The sequence below is a fragment of the Maylandia zebra genome, linkage group LG4 (assembly GCF_041146795.1).
Source record: "Maylandia zebra isolate NMK-2024a linkage group LG4, Mzebra_GT3a, whole genome shotgun sequence".
NCBI lineage: Eukaryota > Metazoa > Chordata > Actinopteri > Cichliformes > Cichlidae > Maylandia > Maylandia zebra.
Window position 1 is genome coordinate 17,234,772 of NC_135170.1, and position 23,055 is coordinate 17,257,826.

The following is a 23,055-nucleotide window of genomic DNA, read 5'->3' on the forward strand; positions in this document are numbered from 1 at the left end:
ACATCAAAGTGCATAATTTCACAGAAATGAAAAGGGGAACTTGATTACCTTCAGCACTTTGTCTCAGTCAAACCTCAAACCACAGCCCTTCCTCCCCACTGATTTTGCACTTCAGAAGAAAAACCCGTAAATATAGTTGCAAGCGGCAACGGGAGAGCAAAGCAGGTCTGGGGAAACCGCTAGTACAACTTCATGTTCAAAAGCGCTGATAGGTAAAACAATTTTTTCCTTTTTTCTTTTCCTTTTTTGAGAGCTGACACAATGTTTGGTGAAAAATCAGTCTGATAACTTCTGTGAGGCTTGGTCTGAAGATCACCTGTGCAAGTGCAGGTGACGCTTTCTCAAGGCAGGGCTGCCAAAAAACCTCTTAAACGTTGGAAATTTACATCATAAGCTGCATCCTAATTCAGGTACATGCACCTGTTGCCTATCAGTTATTCCCTCTCAAAAGCCCGCAAGTAACAATTATATGAACAAAACGGACACCATGTAAAAGCTGAAGACTTTTACTCGTTTCTTACAGCAGAGCGCATTACAGATTTACAACGTCTTACTCAGTTAACCTCCTTGATCATATAATAATCATATATGCATTAGGCAGTCAGAGCCCTCTGGTTAAGACAATTAAAAAAGTAAAAATCCTACATGGATGGATTGACTTGTTAGCAAGATGCAACTCCCCTGAAGTTAGTTCACTGAACAGTGACGTCGTTTTTAGTAAATACACAGATGCTGGTTTTTAAATTGTCGGATGTTTGTAGTTCAACAGAAAAATGACCACACCTCACGAGTGTTCCTGCGCTCGACATGTTTTGTGTAGTACCACAGCGTTGTTTTCACAAACTACATGCTGTGGTGGAGTTTGGTGTCACATAAACAGTGTTTGGACACAGTAATGAACCCCTGACAACACTAGCACCGGCAAAATAACTGTTAAAAATGGACTTTGGAGTCAAGTGTGAATCTTCACACCAATAACGGCCTTAAAAAAATGACGAGCAGAGGAATCAGATCGTCTGATCTTTCTCTGTTATAAATCAGCGTCTGATTCGACGCTGTATTCCTGAGTAGCTTTTAAAGTAGCACTAATTCTAAAATCTGCATTCACCACACAACAGGAAGTGACTAAAGTGCACCTGGGAGTTTGAAACACAGTTTTGAGGTTTGTTAACGGGGAAATCCTACAAGATTTTTTTTTTCTTTTAGAAAAAAATTAATTCAAAAGTAAATAATGCTGATGTGTTTCAAGCCCCAGAGACTGCACCAACCTATTTGTATTTTAAAAAATGCACACAAGGGGAACGATTTTAGAAAAGGTTTTGACTAAATACGTTTCCATGGTAAAGTGGTCTCACAGGAAAAAAATAAAACAACCTCCAAACTCTCCAGCTCACTTAAACAGTTTCCTCATGAAGTCAAACACTGACCATTCAGCAAATTTTATAAAAAAAAAAAGTGGAAATGTGCTGAGCACTACAATAACAAATGGAAATGTGACAGTGTAAAGTGCAGTGATGCATTACCGTGAACTCCTGACATCTAAATGGTCAACAGAAGCTAAAAATGACCCACTAAACTCCAATAAAACCACATTTAAAAAGTACACTTTCCCAAACGCTGCTAAATTGACACTGCACATGAATGTATGAATAACAAACCTTGTGAATACACACTATAACTGGAAACTTTAACACCAATAAAAATAGATGTTTTTTCTTTCCCCGCATGTCTACGTCCTTGTGTGGAGGTGTGTGCGATGTCTCCAAGGTGCAGGGGCAGTTGTGGGGATGAGGGGAGGAAGAAACAAGTGCTGTAAGTGATGCTGGCTCTGTGTGTGGTTTGCTATAGTATCATGCAACGTCTCTGAGTGTTCTTCTTGCTCTTCTTGTTGCTGCGGTTGGTCTCCTTGTATCTTCTGATCTCCCGTACTAGAGAATAAAAAGCTTCCTCCACACCCTGCAAAATAGAGAAGAAGCCGATTCGACGTTTCAGGAGGTTTTATTCAGGAACACAAGAATGGATTGATGAGTGCTGTCGACAGGTTACCGTTACCTGTCTGGTTTTGGCGGAGGTCTCTACAAACGGCACGCCGTAGCTCCTCGCCAGCTCCTGCGCCTGCTGCGTCTTCACTGTGCGGGTGCTGAGGTCGCTCTTGTTCCCCACGAGCACCATGGGGACGCTGTCACTGTCCTTCACCCTACTGATCTGCTCTCTGAGGAGAACACACGCGACAGAGCACGTTGCAAACGCTGGTCGATCAGTTCAGACTGACGATATTATTCAGCAGGTCAGACTGAAGACCTGTGGTCTTTTTAGTTTTATCATTTGCAGACAGAATAATTTAGTTGGTGTTGCAACACTCGCTGGGTTCTGTGTGTGTTACACTTTTTATCTGTGGCTTCCCTGTTTGCAACGTTTTATATTTACAAGTCAAAACATTTTTGGAACAGTTACGAAATCTACAAATGACCCCACACAAATTGCAGAAACGCTAAGTTTATCTGCAGATATTTGGTAGACAAGTAAGTGCAGTTCTCGCTAAACAGGAAATAGCCTTTGAGTGCCTAAATGTGCACAGTTGAGACAGCTATGCACAGCTGTCTTAAATCTCTGTGTGACTGAAATAAGGAATTAGTCCTACTTGGAGACTACTGTTTGAATTCTTTGTCCAGCTGTCTGTGCTGGCGTGAACCCGCGAAACTTCCTTTACCTGTAAAGGTGAACGTCCTCAAAGGACTTGCTGTTGTTGATGGCAAACACACAGAGGAAGCCTTCTCCCGTCCTCATATACTGGTCCCTCATGGCGCTGTACTCCTCCTGACCTGCAGTGTCCAGGATGTCCAGCAGACATGTCTCTCCATCAATCACCACCTGCTTTCTGTACGAGTCCTGCAAGACAGCACGAGTTAGGCTGCAATGCATCATCCTGAGTCTCACGCTGCTGCATCATGTAGCAACAAGATCTTGGTGATTTTGAAATCAATGTGCTCAAGTGTGAATATTTTATAAGCAATTATGGAATCGCACCATTTACTGGCACGAAGGCTGACGTTTATTTACACGGGATAAATTAGAACGTGACAGTTATTTGCAGGTAAGATGATTATATTTTTATCAAATATTGCCATCTTTAAACTAGAAGGTTATCCCGAGGACATGAGCTCTGCTGAGGCAAAAGGTCTGTTTAACAATTTTAAATTAAAGAGGATTTGCACAGAAATTTAACGGATATTTGCTCATCCCTTGCCCCAATGCATCACCTCTTCATCTTGGTGTTTCATGCACAGTCTTGCTGACAAAGCTGCACGTCCAGTTCTTGCCTTGGCAGAGGACTACAGTGTTAGAAGGTTTTGGGCAGGTTTTAACAAGGTTTCTGGCCTGACTGTGACAGCAGCAGTCCACGTGGTGACGTACACCATTTGCAGACACAAAATATATAAAGACTGTGAATCTCTTAACAGAAAAACATGAAATTAAATTGTGTTAAAATCAGCTCAGTGTTAAACAAAAACACTTTAAAAGATTTGTTACGAGGTCGTGCAGCAGGAATAGCAATCCTGTGATGTAACTGCACTATTGTAAAACTAAAATCTACATTAATCTGATTCTTTTTAATATGCAATGGCGATACTTAAAAGAAACGCTCCTTCTGAGGGCATAAACTGGGACTTTGCTTGTGTTGGATACTCAGTTTTATGGACAAACATTTGCCAGAAATGAAAAGAATTTATTAAATAAACACGGGATCCTTATAACTGCTCCAAGCGGCAATTCTTCCAACAACACCGGGACATATCAACCATTAAAACCGGACTAATTCTGATAGATAAAATAAAAACCTGATTAATAACACATCTGTAGCACTAATGAGCAGTACGGATGCTAGTTAAGCGCCAGATTAGACTATGTATTACAGCACTTTGCGTCTGCTGGTCACTTACCTCGATAGTTGGATCGTATTCATCCACAAAGTGGTTCTGGATGAGCTGGATGGTGAGAGCGCTCTTGCCCACACCTCCTGCCCCGACCACCACAAGTTTGTACTCGGTCATACCTGCAGAGAATGAAGCCAACAGGTGACCATTAAGACATCTAATAATTTGCCCCCTTCCTCACTGAGCTGACATGGCGAAGAAGACACTGACTGACCCAGATTTATCGGCAGACATTTAAAGTCTTTCTTTTTTTCTTTTTTTTTTTGCAAAAATGTAGAGTCGACTGAAATGATTACCAAATGGAGACATAAACTGCTTGGCTTACCTTTGTGAAGAAGTTATAACGGCGTAAAGTGAAAACGGAGTTTTGGACTAGATAAATGAGATTAGCTCGCTACATAACGTTAGCCTGATTTCCTTGTTTTAGACACTTGTAGAAACACTTAAGGATGTGTCCAGAACTTTCTTATCTGACCCGCGCGTCCAAAAAATATTGAAGTAAAACTGTTGAGCCACTAGTAAAAATCAAAATTTATGTTATTAAATAATTAAAATCCCAGATTCGTTCGAGTTCCTACTTATTCTTCATTGTCGTTCATTGGAAGTAGAGCGTTTTTTCTTTACGTTAATCCCCGGGTGAAGCAGCCTATGAGACCACAGCACGAAGACGGACATCTTAACTGTCCAATCACAGCAGGGAACTGGTTCGTGACCTCGCCCAGAGTTGCTGCGGTCCAATTATAAAAAGGTACGGCTTAAAACGGGCGTGGTATTTAAAAGGCAATCTTCCTCGAAATGCTCACAAAGAGAACTAAATTTAATTTGAATACCGAACAATACGACGTTATACGTCCAAAAAACAAGTTTGAAGCAAACAGCAGCTTTGTAAATGCTCAAAGTGCTTATGGGAAGTGTTACGATATTTAACTCGGCACTATACAGTACATGTGTGGTCATTGCCCCCTTGTGGCCATATTGAGGAACTGCAACAGCAAATTAGTTAATGCACAATAACTATGTAATTATTAATACAGCAATTATTATATTAATAAAATCCTTTAAAAACCATAGTTAAAAACAGCAACATAAATAAAATAAAATAATAGTAATATGGGAATATTATTTTTATGTCTCCCAAATGACATTTGGATTTCGCAGACCTGTTGCAGTTCAACCTGGATAAAAACTTTTAATTTTAGGTTTATAGGGAGAGTTACAGACAGACAAGAACTGCACAGCACACTCAACAAATCATCAAGTGGGATAGAGACACATATTCTTTTACTTGCCTTTAAAGCGCTTTACTTCATGCAATACCTTTCTTTAGGAACACTTAGATTTTTTTTTTCGATTTTTTTTATTAGTGGTGTGTCATGGTGTTGATTTGTTTTACGTTTTATTATCTCGTCTTATTATCTATATTACACACCTACACAAAAATATTTTATTTATTTCTCGGGTAAAGCTGGGGGAGTCACTGCTGATTGTCAAATCACTGGTAGTAGCTATAATCATTGCTAGTCTTTATAATTTCAAAATTAAATTATCAAAGACAACCAGCAGTACCATGTGGCAATAACTTTTAACTGCTGGTAATCTCCAAAGTTGAAAAATATGGGTCTTCACAGCAGGTTGCTTTCCTGTCTGACATCCCCAAGGGGAATTTCTGTCTCTTGCAGGAATTGAGCTAGCAACCGTTTGCTTGGTAAGCAAACGTGTGTTAACCACTACTCTATCCCTAAAGCTGGAGTCACTGAACTGGATTTCTAGCCATGTTTGTAGTGGCATTTAATGGATCATCTGACAATTATTTATGATTTGCTGCGTGGTACAGCTAGTCCAAGAACTTCGCACTAGTGGTTTCATATTTCCATGTTTTATATTCTTTGTTTTACACCCTTACCATCTGTAGTACAACCCCAATTGCACATTTTTTAAAATGTGACACTGTGTAAACTATGGATGAAAAATGGAAGGCAATAATTTGCAGATCATCACCCCCAAATTCTGAGAAACAAGAGAAATCTCTGTGTGCAAAGAACAAGACCAAAAGTCAAAGTTGATCAAGACCACAGGTTGCACTGCATTAAAAACAGGCATGATTCTGTCATTGATATCACTGCATGGACCCAGAAACACGTACAGAAACCATTGTCTTTGAACACAGTTGGCATCCAAAAATGCAATTTAAAGCAAAGAAGAAGCCACTGAAAGTGAAATTCTTTGTGGAAAACATTTGCATCTCAGACTAAAGAGGAGAAGGACCTCCAATAGTATGGAGTAACATTGTAAATCCTGTGGAATTACACATCTAGAATGGCATCATCAGTGCTAAAAGGCAGGCTTCACAGCAACATCCAGATGATATTCTTTTAAGGGATGTATGTTTCAGCAAAACAATGCTAAACCGCGCACTGCATCTATTTCAGCAGCATGGGTTCCTAGCAGTGTTGGTCAAGTTACTTGAAAAAAGTAATCAGTAACTAATTACTGATTACTTCCCCCAAAAAGTAATCCCGTTACTTTACTGATTACTTATTTTCAAAAGTAATTAATTACTTAGTTACTTTTTAAAAACACGATTTACAACCTGAATAGGTGATAAAGTGATAGATCTTTCAGCCCAATTCTACTTTTTCTGCATAATCCATCATACAAAATGTAATCAAATGGAAAAGTCTCTTTTTTTAACTTGTTTTATCAGTTTTAATCTTTTAACTTTATGCATCAAGTGAAAATTTAATTATATGCAACATTCTGACTTGAATAAATTAGTTTAACATTGAAACCTATTTTCTACACATTCCAGCACATAAAATAAAATGTTTTTTGTGTTTACACTCAGTCTTTCAAATAGATGCAAGTAAAACACAGCAGAAAATAAATAATGTCAAAGACTCAGCGGTCCTTTTGCTCTATTTTCACCTGTAAAGCAGGAGTAGGGTAGGCGGAGGTTTACCCTGGTGCAGGTGTGCCGCGGTCAGTTGAAGAATCCGCGAGTTTCTCTGTGAGTTTCCCATTACGTTGTTGCGCACTCGGTGCTTGCTTGGAAGTTTAGGGGTTTTTTTCGGTGTAAAAAGAAGTTTTCTTCCCACGCAGTGAGCAGCGGACGCTAATGTTTTTGTCACTTTTTATGGAATCAAACTCAAAGTAAGGTCAGTACTTCCACGCTTTAAACGCCGCACGCTCATACTCTCTCCCACAATCGATATGATCTGCACACAGCTGTTGTCACTAACGACGCACTCGCTTACGTCACTGTCGTGAGACATTCTCGCAAAAAATCACGGTTTTAGTAACGCAGTAACGCAGCGTTCCTACGGGAAAGTAACCTAATTACCGTTTTTGCAATAGTAATCCCTTACTTTACTCGTTACTTGAAAAAAGTAATCAGATTACACCATCTTTGGTTCCTAGTAGAAGAGTATGGGTGTTGAACTGGTCTGTGTGCTGTTCAGATCAGCTGAAAACATCAGGAGCATTAAACAAGAAATACGACAAAGAAGATCCAAGTCTGTTGCATAGCTAGAATCTTATTTTAAACAAGAATGGGACATCATTCCTCATCTGGAAGTCTAGCAGCGGATCTTTCAGTTTCCAGATGTTTATCGATTGTTGTTAAAAAAAGAGGTGGTAAACATGGCCCTGCCCCAACCTTTTTTCAAATTCTACATTCAAAATTGCCCTATTGTGTTTGTTAAAATGGTACATGAGATTTTTTTAAAATAAGATTTGCAAATCATTGCATTCACTTTTCATTTACATTTTACACAGAGTCCAACCTTTGTTTTGGAGTCAGGGTTGTAGAATTTTGGACCTGATTATTAAAAATCACGAATCTTTACTGCCCTCTAGTGTTCAAAGCAACTTTTAAACCCTTGAGTTATGTCAATGTAGGCAATACTTCCGGTAAATTCTTTTCAAAATAAAGAACCAACTGAACCGTTAATAAAGGCGCTGACTGAGTGGATTTTAAATTATTAAAAGATGACGATGAAAATTGCTTGGGGAGATTATTTCAGCTCCGTTGGAAACAGAATGATTTTATAATTGTAACAATAAAAAATGCAGAACTCAATTCTTTCAATAGAGCAAAAATAAATACGTTATTGCGGCGAATCGTTTATTTATTTATTTTTTTTATTTACAAGCGCTTTAGAGGAAGCGGCACCGCACATACAAACAGGCGTGGACAGGCCCTGCCTGATCCATCATGCTCACTTCCCTTGTCTGTGACGTCCATGTTTCCCCCTCACTCTCCCACTGAGTGCATCTGCTGTCCTATCTAATCTTTGCCTAAAATCACAGCGATAATCCTGCATCCATCTGTTCCGAGAGAAAGAGAGAGAGTGAAAGACAAAGCACCGACAATCTGAAAACCAACACCATTTTAATGCGTCATCATGTTTTAGGTGATAAAATCCCGATGACACAATTGCACTGAAATAGTGACATCATCTTAAATTGCTTGAATTTTATTATACACAAGGTTATCTCACATGTACACTTTTTTACATAAAATATTTTCCATATATTTGCATTTTTAAATACAGATCTTTTCTTGTCTTTTTAATTTTTTTTTTTTTACACCAAATCCCACCAGATAACCACACATTTCATTGAGGATGGGAAGGAAAACATTGGAGCAGCCATAAACTGAGACAAAGAAGAAAAAAGCAGATCAAAGATACACTGATACAACACGCACAAAATGAACTTGTTCACAGTTATCATCATTCACGTCTTTAAGACTTTTCACTCAAAAAATGGCAACTGACCTTTTGCACTTTTTTTCTTGTAATTATTCGACACAGCAACACATTTAAAAACTAAACCCCCAAGTGAATCAAACACGTCCTTTTTAAACAGTCCAGCACTGCAGTTTTATCTCGCAAACATGACCCACTGAGTACCACCAACAGATGTACTGTCTGTCAGCACGAACAGATGCAGGAGTGGTGTGTGTGTGTGTGTCTGTGTGTACACAAGTCCAGTACTACTACAGATTACCTCGCCCGTATGTGACTGTACTCCATTTCCCAGCTGCCAGTGCGCTTGACAGGCAGGAAGCTGAGGTTCTCTACTCTTACAAGATATAAGTGAAGCTGAACTTCACACATTCTCTAATAATGTTCGCCTATCAAACTCTGTCTGCACGATTCACTGTGCACTCGCATGAAATTAGCCCCCCTGTGTGTGTTTGTGTGTAAAAGGGAAAATATGAGGGCTGGCACAGTACTGCACCACTGTGTCCATTAAATATGCTCACTGCACAACTTTTCAGCACCTGCACCCAACACAACAGCACACTTGCTGTCACACACACACAGACACACACAGTCGATCTGAAAAGCTTGGATTTACCCGCACAAACACGACTGATGTTGAGAGAAAGATAAGACAAGGAGGAAAAATGGAGGGAGAGGCTGCCAGAGAAACAAGAAAAGGCATAAACAGAAAGTGCTGCGAGGCCTGGGAGTGTTATAAATATGTACCAAGCTGAGGGAGACTATACACACTGAATAGAAAGTGGGAATTGTCAGATGATTACTGGCGACTGTGACCTGTAAGCGTGGCTGGACATGAGATGCAGTGAGAAACTGTAGGCGGCAAAGTCAAGCACACAGGTGAAGGGAAGTTTTACAGCTTTACACTCATCTACGTACAACTTTACAACACCTAAGCACCTTTTTTCTTTTCACTTTGATTAGGAAGTTTGAAAGTTAAACTCAGTGGCGTCGTGGCTGGTGGCGTCTGTTTAGTTTATCTGGGAGCTTTGAGAGCTTGGATTTGGTGATGAATTCTGCATTGAATAGAAGTGTGAGGTTTTTAAAACTGAGGCTCTGAAGGTGCTTTCCCAGCAAAATAAAAGTAAATGCATGACTCACACATAAAAAATTAAAAACAACACAATCCCAGTGGCTTCAGCAAGTTGCTATACAGGCCCACAACTCTCTCGCTCTTTCTGTCTCTCTCTCTCTCTCTCTCTCTCTCACACACACAATTAATTATAATTTAATCAGCTGTTAATTTACCATTTGTCCACAAAGGCTTTTAGAAAGTGTTCCAAAAACAGAAATCTGGAAGATTTAAAGCTTCTGATTTCTTTCAATGTCCCAAAGTCCTCTCAATTCCTGTCCAGTTTGGGGCTAAAGTTGTCGAAAAAATGAATTTCCACCATCCACTAGTTGGTTCCTCAGAGTATACTCACTCTTTGTTGAATATCACATTATTGCTGATTGCAAATATCTTATTTCACCTCGGCATGTTTGTGTGTATTGCCTCATCTCATTCTTTTCCATTTTGCTGAAAAAAGTCCCATTAAAAGGTGATTCTGTTGCCTCAGTGTATGATTCTCCAGCTTGGATAATGAAGCCGCCAGAGACCAACATTCATAGCAGAGTTAAATCATTTCTCTCTCTCTCTCTCTATCTCACAAACACACACACACACACACACACACACACACACACACACACACACACACACACACAGGATCTCCTAGTTGCGGATACAGAACTCCTGACCAATCACAATGAGCATCAGCATCAGGATGTAAGATGAGTTCTGATGAAGATGAAATCAGTTTTTTTGTGTAAATTTAGCACTCTGCATGCACATGCTTGCACACGCACACTGTCTCTCTCTCTCTGTCTCACACACACACAAACACACACACCTACAGTGGAATGAATCTGATCCACTCTTTTGATATGTGCTGCTATAAATTTTAAGAAGCACACAGCAGGTCTGTTCAGTGACTCTCTTGCAGTCGTTCTCCAGAAACACCCTTCCTCTTTCATTTTTTTTATCTTGTTATTATTATTTTTTAAAACTTGTGTCACGTCAGTCTTCTATGTGAGCTCCTTCTCTACTTCTCCCCCGTACATGTAGGAGTTATATCCGGGCGGCTGCACATACTCCTCAGACTTATCCCAGTCTGTCACCCATCCTGACCCTGCTCCTCCTCCTCCTCCTCCACCGTTGAAACCAGCCCCCGATTGGCTTATGGCTCCGTACTGCCCCCCTCCACGGTACATCTCTTCTGTTTCATTGGCCAGTTCATCCTCGTCGATTATACCGCACTTCTCCTCACTTGTGTCCTCTATGTCTGCCCAAGGCTGCTTTTCTCCTGATGCAAAGAGTCCTAGTGAAGAAGAAAACAGATCAGCAATGAAACTGCGATATTTTAGAGATGCGTTACAAAACACTGTAGAGCCAAAGTCCTACCATAGAAAACCACTCCTCCATAATGAACAAGTGAGGCTATAAGGAAGACGTACTGCCACTCCTCACGCGTCTGAAATGATTCAAAAGGTATTTTAGCACAAGAAAGAACAAGAACAAGTCTCCCTGGTGTGTCTTTACTCATTAAACATCTTGAGCTTTATGCTCAGCTTTGTTGATACACGTGAATGAGTCACCTTGTGTTTGGTCATGGCACCAACTATGAGAGGACACACCATTCCAGATAACGTTCCCACTCCGTTCGAAATGCCCATCAGTATGCTGGCATATCGAGGCGCAATATCCAAGTGATTGACATTAAACCCTGAGTGAAAGAGCAAAAACACAGAATGATTTTTACACTTAGGGGATAGAAAAAATGATATCATTTTTTAAAAACACATTTTCGTCTTAACGACGTTCACTTCAAACAGTTTAATAAGATAATGATCTAATATCTGTCTGTGTGTGAAATATAAAGCCATTTCCAGGTAGTAGCGGGCACAGCTTGTCATCCACAAACCAACTGGGGATGCCATGTCCATCTTTGATATACAGTCTATGCTGCCAATGAAAACACTACAGCTGACTGACAGACTCATGTTTGCAAATTAGGTCATATTTTAAAGTCCTATCAATGTCAAGTTTTATTCTCATTATGTAGCTTTATTGTAATCAAACTGTCAAAACTCATTAATTTTGATTGGTAAATTACCATTAAACAAACTTAACCTAGCTAACTAATATGGCAAATTCATTTACAGTCATGTAAATTGGAACATTTTTAACAGGATTTTATAATACTGTGAAAACCTTCAAAAGCAATAACATGAAATAACAATTTTCTTATGACTTCATCAGTCTCTCACATCAATGTGGAGGAATTTTGGCCCAACTGTTCTTTATAACTTTACAAAGTTAATTGTGATTCGCATCAACTGATTCATACACACCTCTCCTAATGTCTCACCACAGCAATGCTTTCAGGTTGAAGCGTGGACTTTGACTGAACCATTCAAGATCATTTCTTTCTTTATTTTTCAGCCATTCTGTTGCAGATTTTCTGTTCATTGTCCTGTTGCATGACACAATTTTAGCCAAGCTTCATCTATCAAACAGATGGCCCCAAATTTCACTCTGTATACTTTGTTATACAGAGGAGCTCGTGGTTGACTCTATGACTGCAAAGTTCCCAGGTGCTGTGACTATAAAACAATGGCTGGGATGAGTAAAGGGGAGATGACACACAACAAAATTAAATAAACCATTGTGCAGATTTCTTTGTTTTTAAATATTGTTGGAAACATTTGGGAAAATGTAAGTAGGGCAACACATGTCAACAGAATCTAGAAAATGTGTCATTTTCATACTTTTAAGTTAAAACTTTAACGGGAACCAGTTTAGCTCAGTAGTTGAGCAGGTTAACACACCCCACGAGGCCTGGGCTCGATTCTGACCCTTGGTCCTTTGCAGTGTGTCTGCCCTGTTCTCTTTCCAGTCTCTTCCTCACTTATAACTATCCAAAACACTTGATTTACCGCTGTCCTGCTCACATTTAAAGCAATACTTAAAATTCCATTGTCTCTCATTAAACCTTACTATCACCTTCATGTAGCAACAGTAACACGACAAGTCAGGTTTTCACCTTACATGTTTAGAACATAGATTACCTGAGATAGCAAATCCACTGAATCCCACCGCCAGGACCAAGAAGGAGATGGCAATACCCTTTGTGTGAGAGTAGCCCACCACCAGCAGGAGGGTGGCTTCCATCCCAAAACCTGTGGAAATTCCAAAGAAATCCACATCAACACAAAGGAATTACGAACACTAATAACAAACCCTGTTGTTACAGTCAAGGCAGTGCCAATATGCCGTAATTTTCAGTGTTTGAAGCTGTACACGTGTTTATGCACACGCTGATTTGACCTTTAAGTTGTGCTGAAATATTAATTTGCTTCTAATGCTGGCAGCTACTGCACTTTAAATATTCTAACTGCAAGCTGCTAAATGCCCCACAACTGACAGCATAGTTTCATATGTTTAATTTTAGGAGAACTACAGCATCATTAATAAGTTCATCTTTACACATTTATTTATTTATTTTTGCAATGCTTCTAATTTAGCTTTAATCACTGTGATGTGTCAGAAAGTACTGAAAGAATTGTTTAACTTTTTGCAGCCATTTCTGCAGCAAAAATGAAATGCTATTATAATTTCCAGCTGATAATAGGATGAAGTTTTAGTGAAATAATAATTTGTCCGTTTTCTGAGCCACGGTCTAAAGATATTTAAGAGCAGTTGGTTCGTAGACCTTGGTGCTCTGGGAGGAGTGTCAGGTGACAATTGCAGAGTCAGAGAATTATGGTACCCTCATACCCATTTAATAGGCTCTGTTGGCCAACTAAGACGGTTCACCAGAGCTGTATAGAGTTATTTAGTTTCTGCTCATAAACCATAAGCCATGCTCTTATGTTTGATAGCCTCACCTCCACAGTTCATGAGCTTCCTGACGTTGGTGGTGGACATCAGGTTGTGGGTTCTCAAGTAGTCAGCCAACTGGCCCCCAATAGGCACGATGATTGTCATCACCAGATGGGGCAAAGCTGACACTATGCCCACCTGAAAGTCATGTATAGGAGAGGCAGACAGTGTGTACATGTGCGTGAAAAAGGCAAAAATAGTGTTTTTGGGGGGAAAATGAAGGGAGGATGATGAGATGTTCAAATTTGTCCTGACCAAGTGGGAAAATTACAGTTTTACTTGCTTTGACCCTACAGCTTGGATGCCATGCTAACTCACCTTGCTGATCTCAAAGCCAAAGACTTCTTCAAAGTAGGCCGGCTGGCTGATGAGCAGCAGGTAGAAGGTCCAGCTCCTGCAGAAGTTGGCCACAATAATGGCATAGACTGGCATGGAGGTGAAGAAGTGTTTCCACGGGGTTTTAAATTTCTACCACAAAAAGTAATAAGATATTAATGATATGCACCAACTCCACCAATTAAGAACTGCAGACTCAGCCAAGTGCATGGGTCTAAATACACATACTTGAAGGGGATTGAGAAATGATGCAGACTCTCCGATCGCATCTTCAATGTATTTCCTCTCCTCTGGTGAGATGGTGGGATGGGCTGCAGGACTCTCGTATGACACCAGAATCCAAAACAAATACCAGAATATCCCAAAGCTGCCTGGGAGAGGGAGAGAGAGAAAGAAAGACACAGACATAGGAGACAAAGAGAACATTTAAGAGAGAACGAGAATTTAAAGGAGTTGTGGAAATTTAAAGAGAATCAAATAGTGGACATTTAGGGAAATTTGCATGAGCAGTCTTGGTGAGAAAGATAGTAATAAAAGTAACATAACACATATTTGTACTAACCATAGACATAAAATACAGAAGGCCACCCAGTGTATTGCACCAGTATCCCAGCTAAAGGCATGGCCACCACTGCCCCAGCATAGGATCCTGTTAAGACAACACACACACAAAGAAGGCACAAACCCTGTTTATATCTTTCTTTCTTGCACTCAACATGTTTTAGATCCATCATAGTCTTTTTAAACTCTTAAACGTTAGATGAACTTCTAGCAGTTTCATCACAAACGTGTCTTCAAACCCACAGAACCTGTGCAGACATTGTAGATACTGATCTGTGAGGTGACAGGAAGCTGACATTACCACAAAAAGCTGTCGTGGCTAATCGACTTCGCTCAAGAGGAGGTGCCCACTTGGCCCAGATCCCATGACAGGCTGGGTATGATACGCCCTAAAGGATAGAATACGGTCAGGGAAACACCTGTGCATGTGGGAATAGTCCTACACAGAGTCCAGATGTGGACAAAAACTCATATTTACCTCTACAAGGCCCTGGCATATCCTGACAAGTATGACGCAGCTGTAATGGCAGCGAGCGGCAGATGGAATCAGCATGTTGAGCGTCGATGTGGCCACGATGGCAAAGCCGAAAACTCTTAAAAACACAAAGGACAGTAACACTGGCATCAGAACATGAAAAAATCCCAATACATCCCAATACTGGCATTTTCTATGAATGCTGGTTCAGCTGCTTTGCCTCTTACTGTTCTGATTCAAATTATTCTTTTTTCCACACCTAGCATGTATGCAAATTCAACCAGATCTGACACCATAAATGTGGAGATATTAACCTGTTTGCTGCAAATTTTTGACATATAAAGCCACCCGGGATTTGTGTGACGATGTAGCCCCAGAAGAAGGAGCCGTGAATCATCCCCACTGTCTCTGGATCCCAGGTGAACTGTGCAGCCTGGAGAGAAGAAAAAAATTATATGACTTTAGCTCACTTCACAACAGAGGAGATTACCTTGAAAACTTAAGGTCAAGGGCAACTCTGGTTCATCATCCCCAACCACAAAGCCCACGAGTTGGATGTCCCTGATAAATACATTAAATAGAACCAATGGTTCAGTATCTTGCTCAAGGATACTTCGACGTGCAGACCTGAGTAGCTGGGGAATCGACTAACAACATTTCGATTGGTGGATGAACTGTTTTAACTCCTGAACCACAGCCAAGGCAAGCTGGCACAGAGCTGGCCTAGACTGCAGGACTTTAGAAAATTTGATATCACTACACAAAGTAAAGTTTGTTTATCAGCAGTTAAGATGATGCCAACATCAAAACGCCTTAATAGAACTTTTCAGCTTTAGTCTAATACTCTAATACATGACACTACTTATTATGACTTATCAAGTCATTTAAAAAGTTACATAATTACAAAATTTTATTCTTCTCCAACCAACTACATTGTAAAAGGGATAGCCTCAATACAACACACTGCATACTGTGATTAATATAAACCATTAGATATAGTCCAATGAAGATTTAAAGTGATCCCACAGAAAAAGACTTAAGACAGTAACTTTCATTGGTACTGTGAAAATACTGCATGTTACCTGTGTTCCAACACAATTATTGCAGATGTGGCTTAATATCAAATTCATAAAGTAGGTCAATAAAGGCACAGAAGTTTTAATTTCTCTTCTGCTACTCACCACAAGTACTTCCTTGTTGCCTTTGTAGACAGTATGATCATTGACCATGCTTACAATGGCCACACCTAGGTTGCACCTGATGCCAAAGGAGATGCAGAAGCCCAGGCCAGACAGGATGGCGATGATGTACCGCCGGGGCAGGCCGAAGCAGGTGCAGTCCACCACAGGCAGCTCCTTCTCCTCCACCAGCTCAGGACGACCCTCCGCCGACAGCTCAATAGTTTCTCCATTTGGCTGCCGTTTCTCAATCAGCCTGATGGGAGACAGCAGAATATGTGTTAGGCTTTTGGGGTAAAAGTGAACAAAATGGTGCAAAAGACAAAATTCTGTGTATTATAATGTGCTGCAATGAAATCGATGCCTCGGTGATCTTTATGCCTAGCCTCACAGATGATCTGATCTAACAAATCAAAGTAAAACTGCAAAAAAAAAAAAAGCAGGAACACAAAAGTGTGAGCTTCCTTTAGAAAGGAGCTATGAAAGGTTCAGTCTCCAGCTTCCATGCTGACATCACCGGGAGTTACCAGATTATTTTGAGCCTGTGACAAAGAGTTTGCATCTTTTCTTCATGCATGTTTTAAACTGCAAAGATTTTGCACTCTCTCTCTCTTTTTCCTCCTACAAACGCACTCCTCCAGGCTGACATCATGCTCCACACCGGGGTCACGCCTGACTCAGCACGTCCCAGTGTGTGGAAGCAGCTGTCACAAGCCGAGGAGCTACGACAGCCGCGTCGTCTCTGCTTCAGGATCCAAGGAACCTACTGGTCCTCTCACTCTGATAGTGTCCTCACCACTAAATGCCTTCATTTTTTATGACATCATTCAGCCGAATCTGCTTAACAAATTAGCATTATGTTTAAAACTACAAAAGGAACTTTTGTAGGAAATCAGCTTTTAAGGAGTTACACTTTACCGAGCTGCAAAGACAGGGGTGCAAGTGTCTAAAATGTGTTTGCTTGTTTTTTAACCGCTTAAAATCCCATGGTTTTAGCCCATGTGAGGTGATCTGCTTGTTTTCCAGGCTATTGTTCAGTTTGTGTGACCATTTTTGTAAAACAACATGTCGAGCATCCCCTCAACAGAAGTCATACAGAGAAGTCAGAGAGCAGCCATCTGTGTATTACAACCTTCATACTCACAACAAAAACACACACACTTCCATCAGATTTAAGTAAACAACACCTACAGATATACATTAGACAAAGTGTCACCATTTTTTCAGTGAATGTATATATCAGTGTTCACTGTCTGTTAAATTTGAGTTCGCAGCAGAGCGAATCATGTGTCCGCCATCCACTTTCCATTGAGGTGATCCAGTTAGCCAGTGAGCTGGAGAATCGTGCACAGAAAAAAGCACAATCAACACGGGGGTCAGGCTGGCGAGGTGACGATGGTTGTGTTTTAAAGATAGCGTTTCATTGGAGGTCGGGGCTTAAACAAGGTTAGAAAGCAAGTGTGCAAAGTCGAGACAAGTCAGCCTCTGATGCTGATTAATTATTGACCTTTTTTTTTTTTTAGATAAATTATTTACTCCAGCTTTTACACCACAATCTGCCACCATTTGTCCGTCTGTCATCCACCGCTGTCATTATATTTATTTTAGTTATGCGTGTGAATTCCACTCCCTCCCCCTTTTGCACACAGCACACTCTGTATAATCTCGATATGCATCCATGCAATCTGTCAAAAACAAACTAAAACGCAAGACAAGAAGACAGGTCAGTGCAATTACGAGTATAATTAAAACTGCCTACATAAAGAAATATTCTACTCTTCAGTAGATAACAGAAAACACAATGGAAAGCAACATTTTTGGAATTTGTGAGAGATTAGAGAGGCTGCATCCCATCTCCCTCCCTCCCTCTTAATCTGTCACTACACTAAGATTAGGATTACAAAAATGATTTACTTCCGGAAATGAATATGGATGGACAGACTGACTCTGCTGGGCACGATTCAGCACGTTTCTCCCTCTATCACGGCACGCTGTTGAGTTCATGCTGGTCATGTTTTTTAGTCCTTCTGTAACTCAGAAAGCCTTTTTCAGCTTTTGCGTCAAGCTGCAAAATTTCAGGTTGTGCCTCACCTGTTAGTTAATGGTCTACATTTTTATAGAATGGCCCATCTGACTGACTTGGAAATGGGACCATCATGTGTTCATTGCTGACCTTTCACACAAAGTGTCCTGACCTAAGGACGTGATTTGCAATGTGTTTCCCAGTGGATCAAATACAAGAAATTAAAAAACTGCAACCAAATCCTGGAAGCATTGAAAAGGGCGACGCACGACAGAAGCAAAGTCGTGCACATAAATTTGTTGAATCAGTTGTTCACGCTCCTGCTGCTAAACAAATGTGCTGACTTGTCCCCCCGCGTGGAGCTCCTCCCTCATAGTTGGTGAAGGCTGCAGGAGAATCCTCATTAAACCTCAAGACAGATTGCAGCTTGACACCTGCCCATATGCTAAGAGCTAACGAGGCTACCCCACAGCAAAAAATGGTCGTTAATTACAGATGCTTTCCACTAAAAGGCAGCCTCACCCCCTGTGTTCGTGTACAAAGCTGAAGCAAGGGAATTTCCAGCTTAGAAGCAAAGACTTAAAAGATTCTTATACACAAACTTCTTACTTCTTAACATGCTGACTGGTAAAATTTACCAGCTCTGTGTTGAAGAAGAGACACAGGTTCACAATACTGCTTGCTTCCACTCATCTGATGGAGCTGATTGGTCTCAGCTGTCAACAATTAATGAGCAAGCGAGCATGAGCAGGCAGGAGTCCTGCGACCTGGGGCTCTCTGAAATATCATAATTACAATAGTAGCAGGCTCAGTGGAGGCACACGCTTCAAACAGAGCTCATGATTTTCACCTAGACAAAAGAAGCAAAGTCCTAAAACCTGTTTAACCCCAGCGTGAAGACTTCAATACCTCTTGAGTTTAACTGGTGTAAGGTGTTACACAAATTTGATTATATATTAAAAGTATGTTATATGAAACTCCTTAAAACAATAAAAAAATAAAACAGTTGTTGCTAAACTGTGAGTGTTTGTAAGCACACTTTGATTCTGTAATATTCTGTCAGCTTTGATAAAATCACAGTGACTCTCAGGTGACTCGGGGCCTTTATTAGACTCTGTATTAAAATCACCAATTCACAGAGTATTCGGTGTAATCCTCTCATATGAGGATGATCGAGACTGAGAGTGAGACAGCGAGGGAGTAAAAATATTATATAACACCAGACACCCTGGTGATTATTTCTCCATATTTGTGAGCTTAAATTGATTCTTGATTTTATTCCTTTTCTTTTTCTTCTTTTTTTTGTCTCATTTCAGCATTTTGGAGCACGCAAAGTAGCTTAAAGATTAGATTTTTACTTTTTCTCCGAGCACTTTGTAGTTTTAATAGTGATTTTGTTGTTGTCCCCCTCCTCTCCCATCCTTTGAGAGCCTCTCGCTCTCCCTGAAGTGAACAGATTGGGTCTCGGTGGGACTGTGTCACCCAGGGAGACACCCTCCTCCCCATCCTGTCACACCACTTTTTCTCTCTCTCTCCTGCTGACACACACACACACAGACACACACGTTTAACAGTTACACGTGTGACCTTCATAGACGTATTATCTAAATACTCACACAGTATAACTCAGTCGCAGTATGAGTGCTGTCTCCACACACACAACACTTCTCGCTACATTCACCAGAGAACAACACTTCAACAATGAGCTGCACGGGGTCGTAATATGATAATCGAACCACGTGTTAGCTTACATTAAAATATTTCCTCACAAACTGAACAAGTGAAGCAGACACTAAATGCTGAAATCGACAGCATGGACAGCATCGCTGCCAAAAACCAGGCATGCTGAGTCGTTGCAGCTGACTCTCCAAAGTGGCACAGCTATTGTAGATGAATCTCTGGTCATCTGTGAAGACTGTTTCACAAACCTGTGCCCATGTTCCACACAAAACAACAGAGACAGATGAACGGATAAAAGATAAGAATAGGAAACACAGAAGTGTCTCAAATGTGGACTTGGTGTCTTGTAAGATTTTGCCTTTTGTGTTCAAGCTTGAACCTGCTTTTTTCCTTAGACATAGCTTTATCAAGACTAACAGGAAATCCATGACAAAGACATCCTACATATGATACAAAAACTAATGCTAAATGCTGGGATTAAATGATGGCATGCTTTCCTCCCTGTGCTTCACCACAAGCAAACATATCAAATAATTATTTTTTCGCTTCACCGTTATTTGAAAATTTTATTCAGAGCACTTCTGCAATGACACTGAACTGTAGTAGCTGAAAAATGCACTCCACTGCAAGTAAGATGGATTAAAAATGGATTACCTGTCATATTCTGTATTGCCTCACATGTAGTACAGCACAGCCTCTCATTGTGTAGCCAAGCAATCCTGCAGATGCATTTAAAAGTCTTTTAATAAATCGAAGCGAGGCATTTTTATGATAGCGTCTTTGGGGTACTATTAGTAACTTTTGCACACAACCCAAATTAAAACCAAGAAGCAGTTGTGTGATTATATTTCATGCAGAGCTGTGAGAATAGCCAGATTTGGGGGATCCATCTGGAAACGTTATAAAAGAGCAAATAATGTAAGCAGAGATGTGGAGTGACCTTACAGCGCTGAAGTTTGTGCTTACCTAGTGGAGTTTAATATAGAAACAGGAGATGCATTCTGATGGAGAAAATGTTTAAATAATAGATGAACTCCTGGCTGCTTTCATCAGGAGGGATCACGGTTTTGTCTGTGAGGTGGTGAGATTGCACGCAGACACACTCGTCTGCTTACACAGTGCAGGGATGCCCAAGTTTCACCACGCATTCACACATATACAGCTTTATATACACACATGCATACACAAAACCATAACACACTGCTCTCTTATTCTTTGGCTGCACTTGACACATGCAACCGCATAAAACCACGAGGTCACGCTAAGCTGAGGAAACGCCCACTAAAGTCAACCTGAATCCAATCCAACACATCACATCTCTCATGGAATCAGCTGTGGTGATGATGCGCATGTGTGGAACAGTAAGAGAGAAACGAGACAGGCATGTGTGTGTTGATTTAAGAGACCCCAGTAGGCTGAAAGCTGCTGGTGTCTCAATGGATGGAGGATGAGGAAGAAGGAGGAGGAGGCAGTGGCTGGAGGAAGTGACATGGCTTGCATGGGATGGAATGAGTGGGAGGGGAGAGTTTAGGGATTTGCATGGCTCGACAGCTGGACTGCAAAAACAGGCTATTTCAGGACAGGATTTATACGTTTGGTTGCTACCTCAAATCCTGGGAGAGCCAAAGCTTAAAGCAATGGTTATTGCATGAGGTTCTATGATTGTCTTTAATCTGCCTTTTTTTTATTTATTTATTTTTAAACTGAAATATTATCAGTACATCAATCTGTGTAGCAACTTTCACACTCATGTGTACTTTATTTACACATATGCAGCACTTTGAAATGTTCATAATCAGAGAGGATTATGAAGCTTTCTTTTCTTTTTTTAAAATAAGTACCTGCATGCACCTCCAAAGACATAAACTATGTACCATACAGGCTGCAGCAGTGACATAGTTGTCTTTTTTATATCGACCTTTCTTATTTATTGGTGCAACTAACAATTATTTTCAGTCTCAATTAACCTACATATAATTTTCTTAATTGATGGCAACAACCAATAATCATTTGGTTTGTATTGTCAGGTAGGAAAAAAATAGATGTGGAAAAACACAGTTTCAAGGAAACGTGTCCACAAGGTTTTGTGTGTTTTATCACGCAGGTGATTATTAAAATAACAGTTTATATGCCTGTCACTCAAAACTCAGCCTGAAATATTAAAAAACTTTAGAAATTCACACCGTATTTCAGTCGTTTCTATTCATTTCATTCATTTAGTATAATCCAAAACACGTTTTCATAACAATTAAAATGAAATCCTTCTTTCGCTTTAAGACGATCAAACAAACAAAAAACTGCAAATCATCTTTTAAGTCACATTATTTAAAAGAGGAAAAAAAAACATACGGCAAAAACAATTTGGAGCGCAAGAAATGTAATTTATACCGGGAAACTAAAGATTTAAACTTTCCGGTTTTATCTGGCCAGCGCTTTCATTCAGCCTGGTCGTGCCAATAACGCACGGAAACATTATGTAACCAGACTTTCTTCTTCTCTCCAACACCACTTTGAGCCTCACAACATCGAACAAAAGCGCAAACAATAAAAAAAGCATAAATGCAATAAAGCATCAAACCACAAAGAAAGAAAGAACAAACACTCTTTTTCTCTCACTGATAACTTCTGTAACACTATGGAGTACCCGTTATGGGCTTCTGTTACAGCGACGACAGTGTGTCATGTTTTTTCCTCCTAATAAACCAAATTATTCAAAATATTATGGATTTCATCCATTATAAAACACTTCTCCTCTCACTTGTGACAATCAAAACTCCCTACTGCGCAAACGCGGACTTCTGTCGCTATTTTTTGTGAAGGGTTAAACCCAACACATTCCTCTACAATTAAAATAAAAAAAGAACCAACTTTTTAAGTGTTAAAAATTACTGCTTGGAGGAGAGCGAGATGACGGATGCACCAACAGCACCGCCACCAACAGCACTGATATGTGTTGCAAGAAAAAAGGCGTAAAAACGCGCACAAATCCGGGGTGAGTTGAGAACATTTGAAATATCAGTGTACCTGTGAATTTTCCCCAAAGTTTTGCCCGCGACCGCCTTAAACCTGTCTGGTCGGATCTCCATCTTTGCAGCTCCTTGACCCGGCCGGTGTGCTGATGTCCCGTGCGCCCTCCTGTCCTGCCCGAGCTCGCGT

At 40.3% G+C, this 23,055-nt stretch overlaps 2 protein-coding genes across 2 annotated transcripts; both read right to left on the minus strand.

The window, feature by feature from the left end:
* Window positions 1-490: 490 nt before the first annotated feature.
* zgc:55558 lies at window positions 491-4,573 on the minus strand. Its single transcript, XM_004573707.5, has 5 exons — window positions 4,261-4,573; window positions 3,942-4,054; window positions 2,711-2,889; window positions 2,053-2,212; window positions 491-1,956 (listed from the first exon to the last, which is right to left on the minus strand). Exons 2-5 carry the CDS (start codon window positions 4,050-4,052, stop codon window positions 1,843-1,845), a joined length of 564 nt encoding a protein of 187 aa, XP_004573764.1. The 5' UTR covers window positions 4,053-4,054; window positions 4,261-4,573; the 3' UTR covers window positions 491-1,842.
* Window positions 4,574-8,308: 3,735 nt separating this feature from the next.
* Window positions 8,309-23,055, minus strand: slc17a7a (solute carrier family 17 member 7a). The gene is made up of 13 exons (XM_004573705.5): window positions 22,924-23,055; window positions 16,200-16,452; window positions 15,333-15,451; window positions 15,022-15,136; window positions 14,845-14,932; window positions 14,545-14,631; window positions 14,211-14,353; window positions 13,965-14,114; window positions 13,652-13,784; window positions 12,833-12,943; window positions 11,360-11,487; window positions 11,166-11,235; window positions 8,309-11,082 (listed from the first exon to the last, which is right to left on the minus strand). The coding sequence occupies exons 1-13, from the start codon at window positions 22,983-22,985 to the stop codon at window positions 10,790-10,792; spliced, it is 1,752 nt and encodes a 583-aa protein (XP_004573762.1). The 5' UTR covers window positions 22,986-23,055; the 3' UTR covers window positions 8,309-10,789.

Coding starts and splice junctions, on each gene's coding strand:
- zgc:55558 (XM_004573707.5), bottom strand. CDS start 4,052: ATGACCGAGTACAAACTTGTGGTGGTCGGGGCAGGAGGTGTGGGCAAG. Junction 2,890..3,941: donor AATACGATCCAACTATCGAG/GTAAGTGACCAG, acceptor GCTGTCTTGCAG/GACTCGTACAGAAAGCAGGT. Junction 2,213..2,710: donor GAGGACGTTCACCTTTACAG/GTAAAGGAAGTT, acceptor TGTTCTCCTCAG/AGAGCAGATCAGTAGGGTGA.
- slc17a7a (XM_004573705.5), bottom strand. CDS start 22,985: ATGGAGATCCGACCAGACAGGTTTAAGGCGGTCGCGGGCAAAACTTTG. Junction 14,354..14,544: donor TTCTGTATTTTATGTCTATG/GTTAGTACAAAT, acceptor TCCCTCTCCCAG/GCAGCTTTGGGATATTCTGG. Junction 11,083..11,165: donor TGGAGGAGTGGTTTTCTATG/GTAGGACTTTGG, acceptor CTTCTTCACTAG/GACTCTTTGCATCAGGAGAA.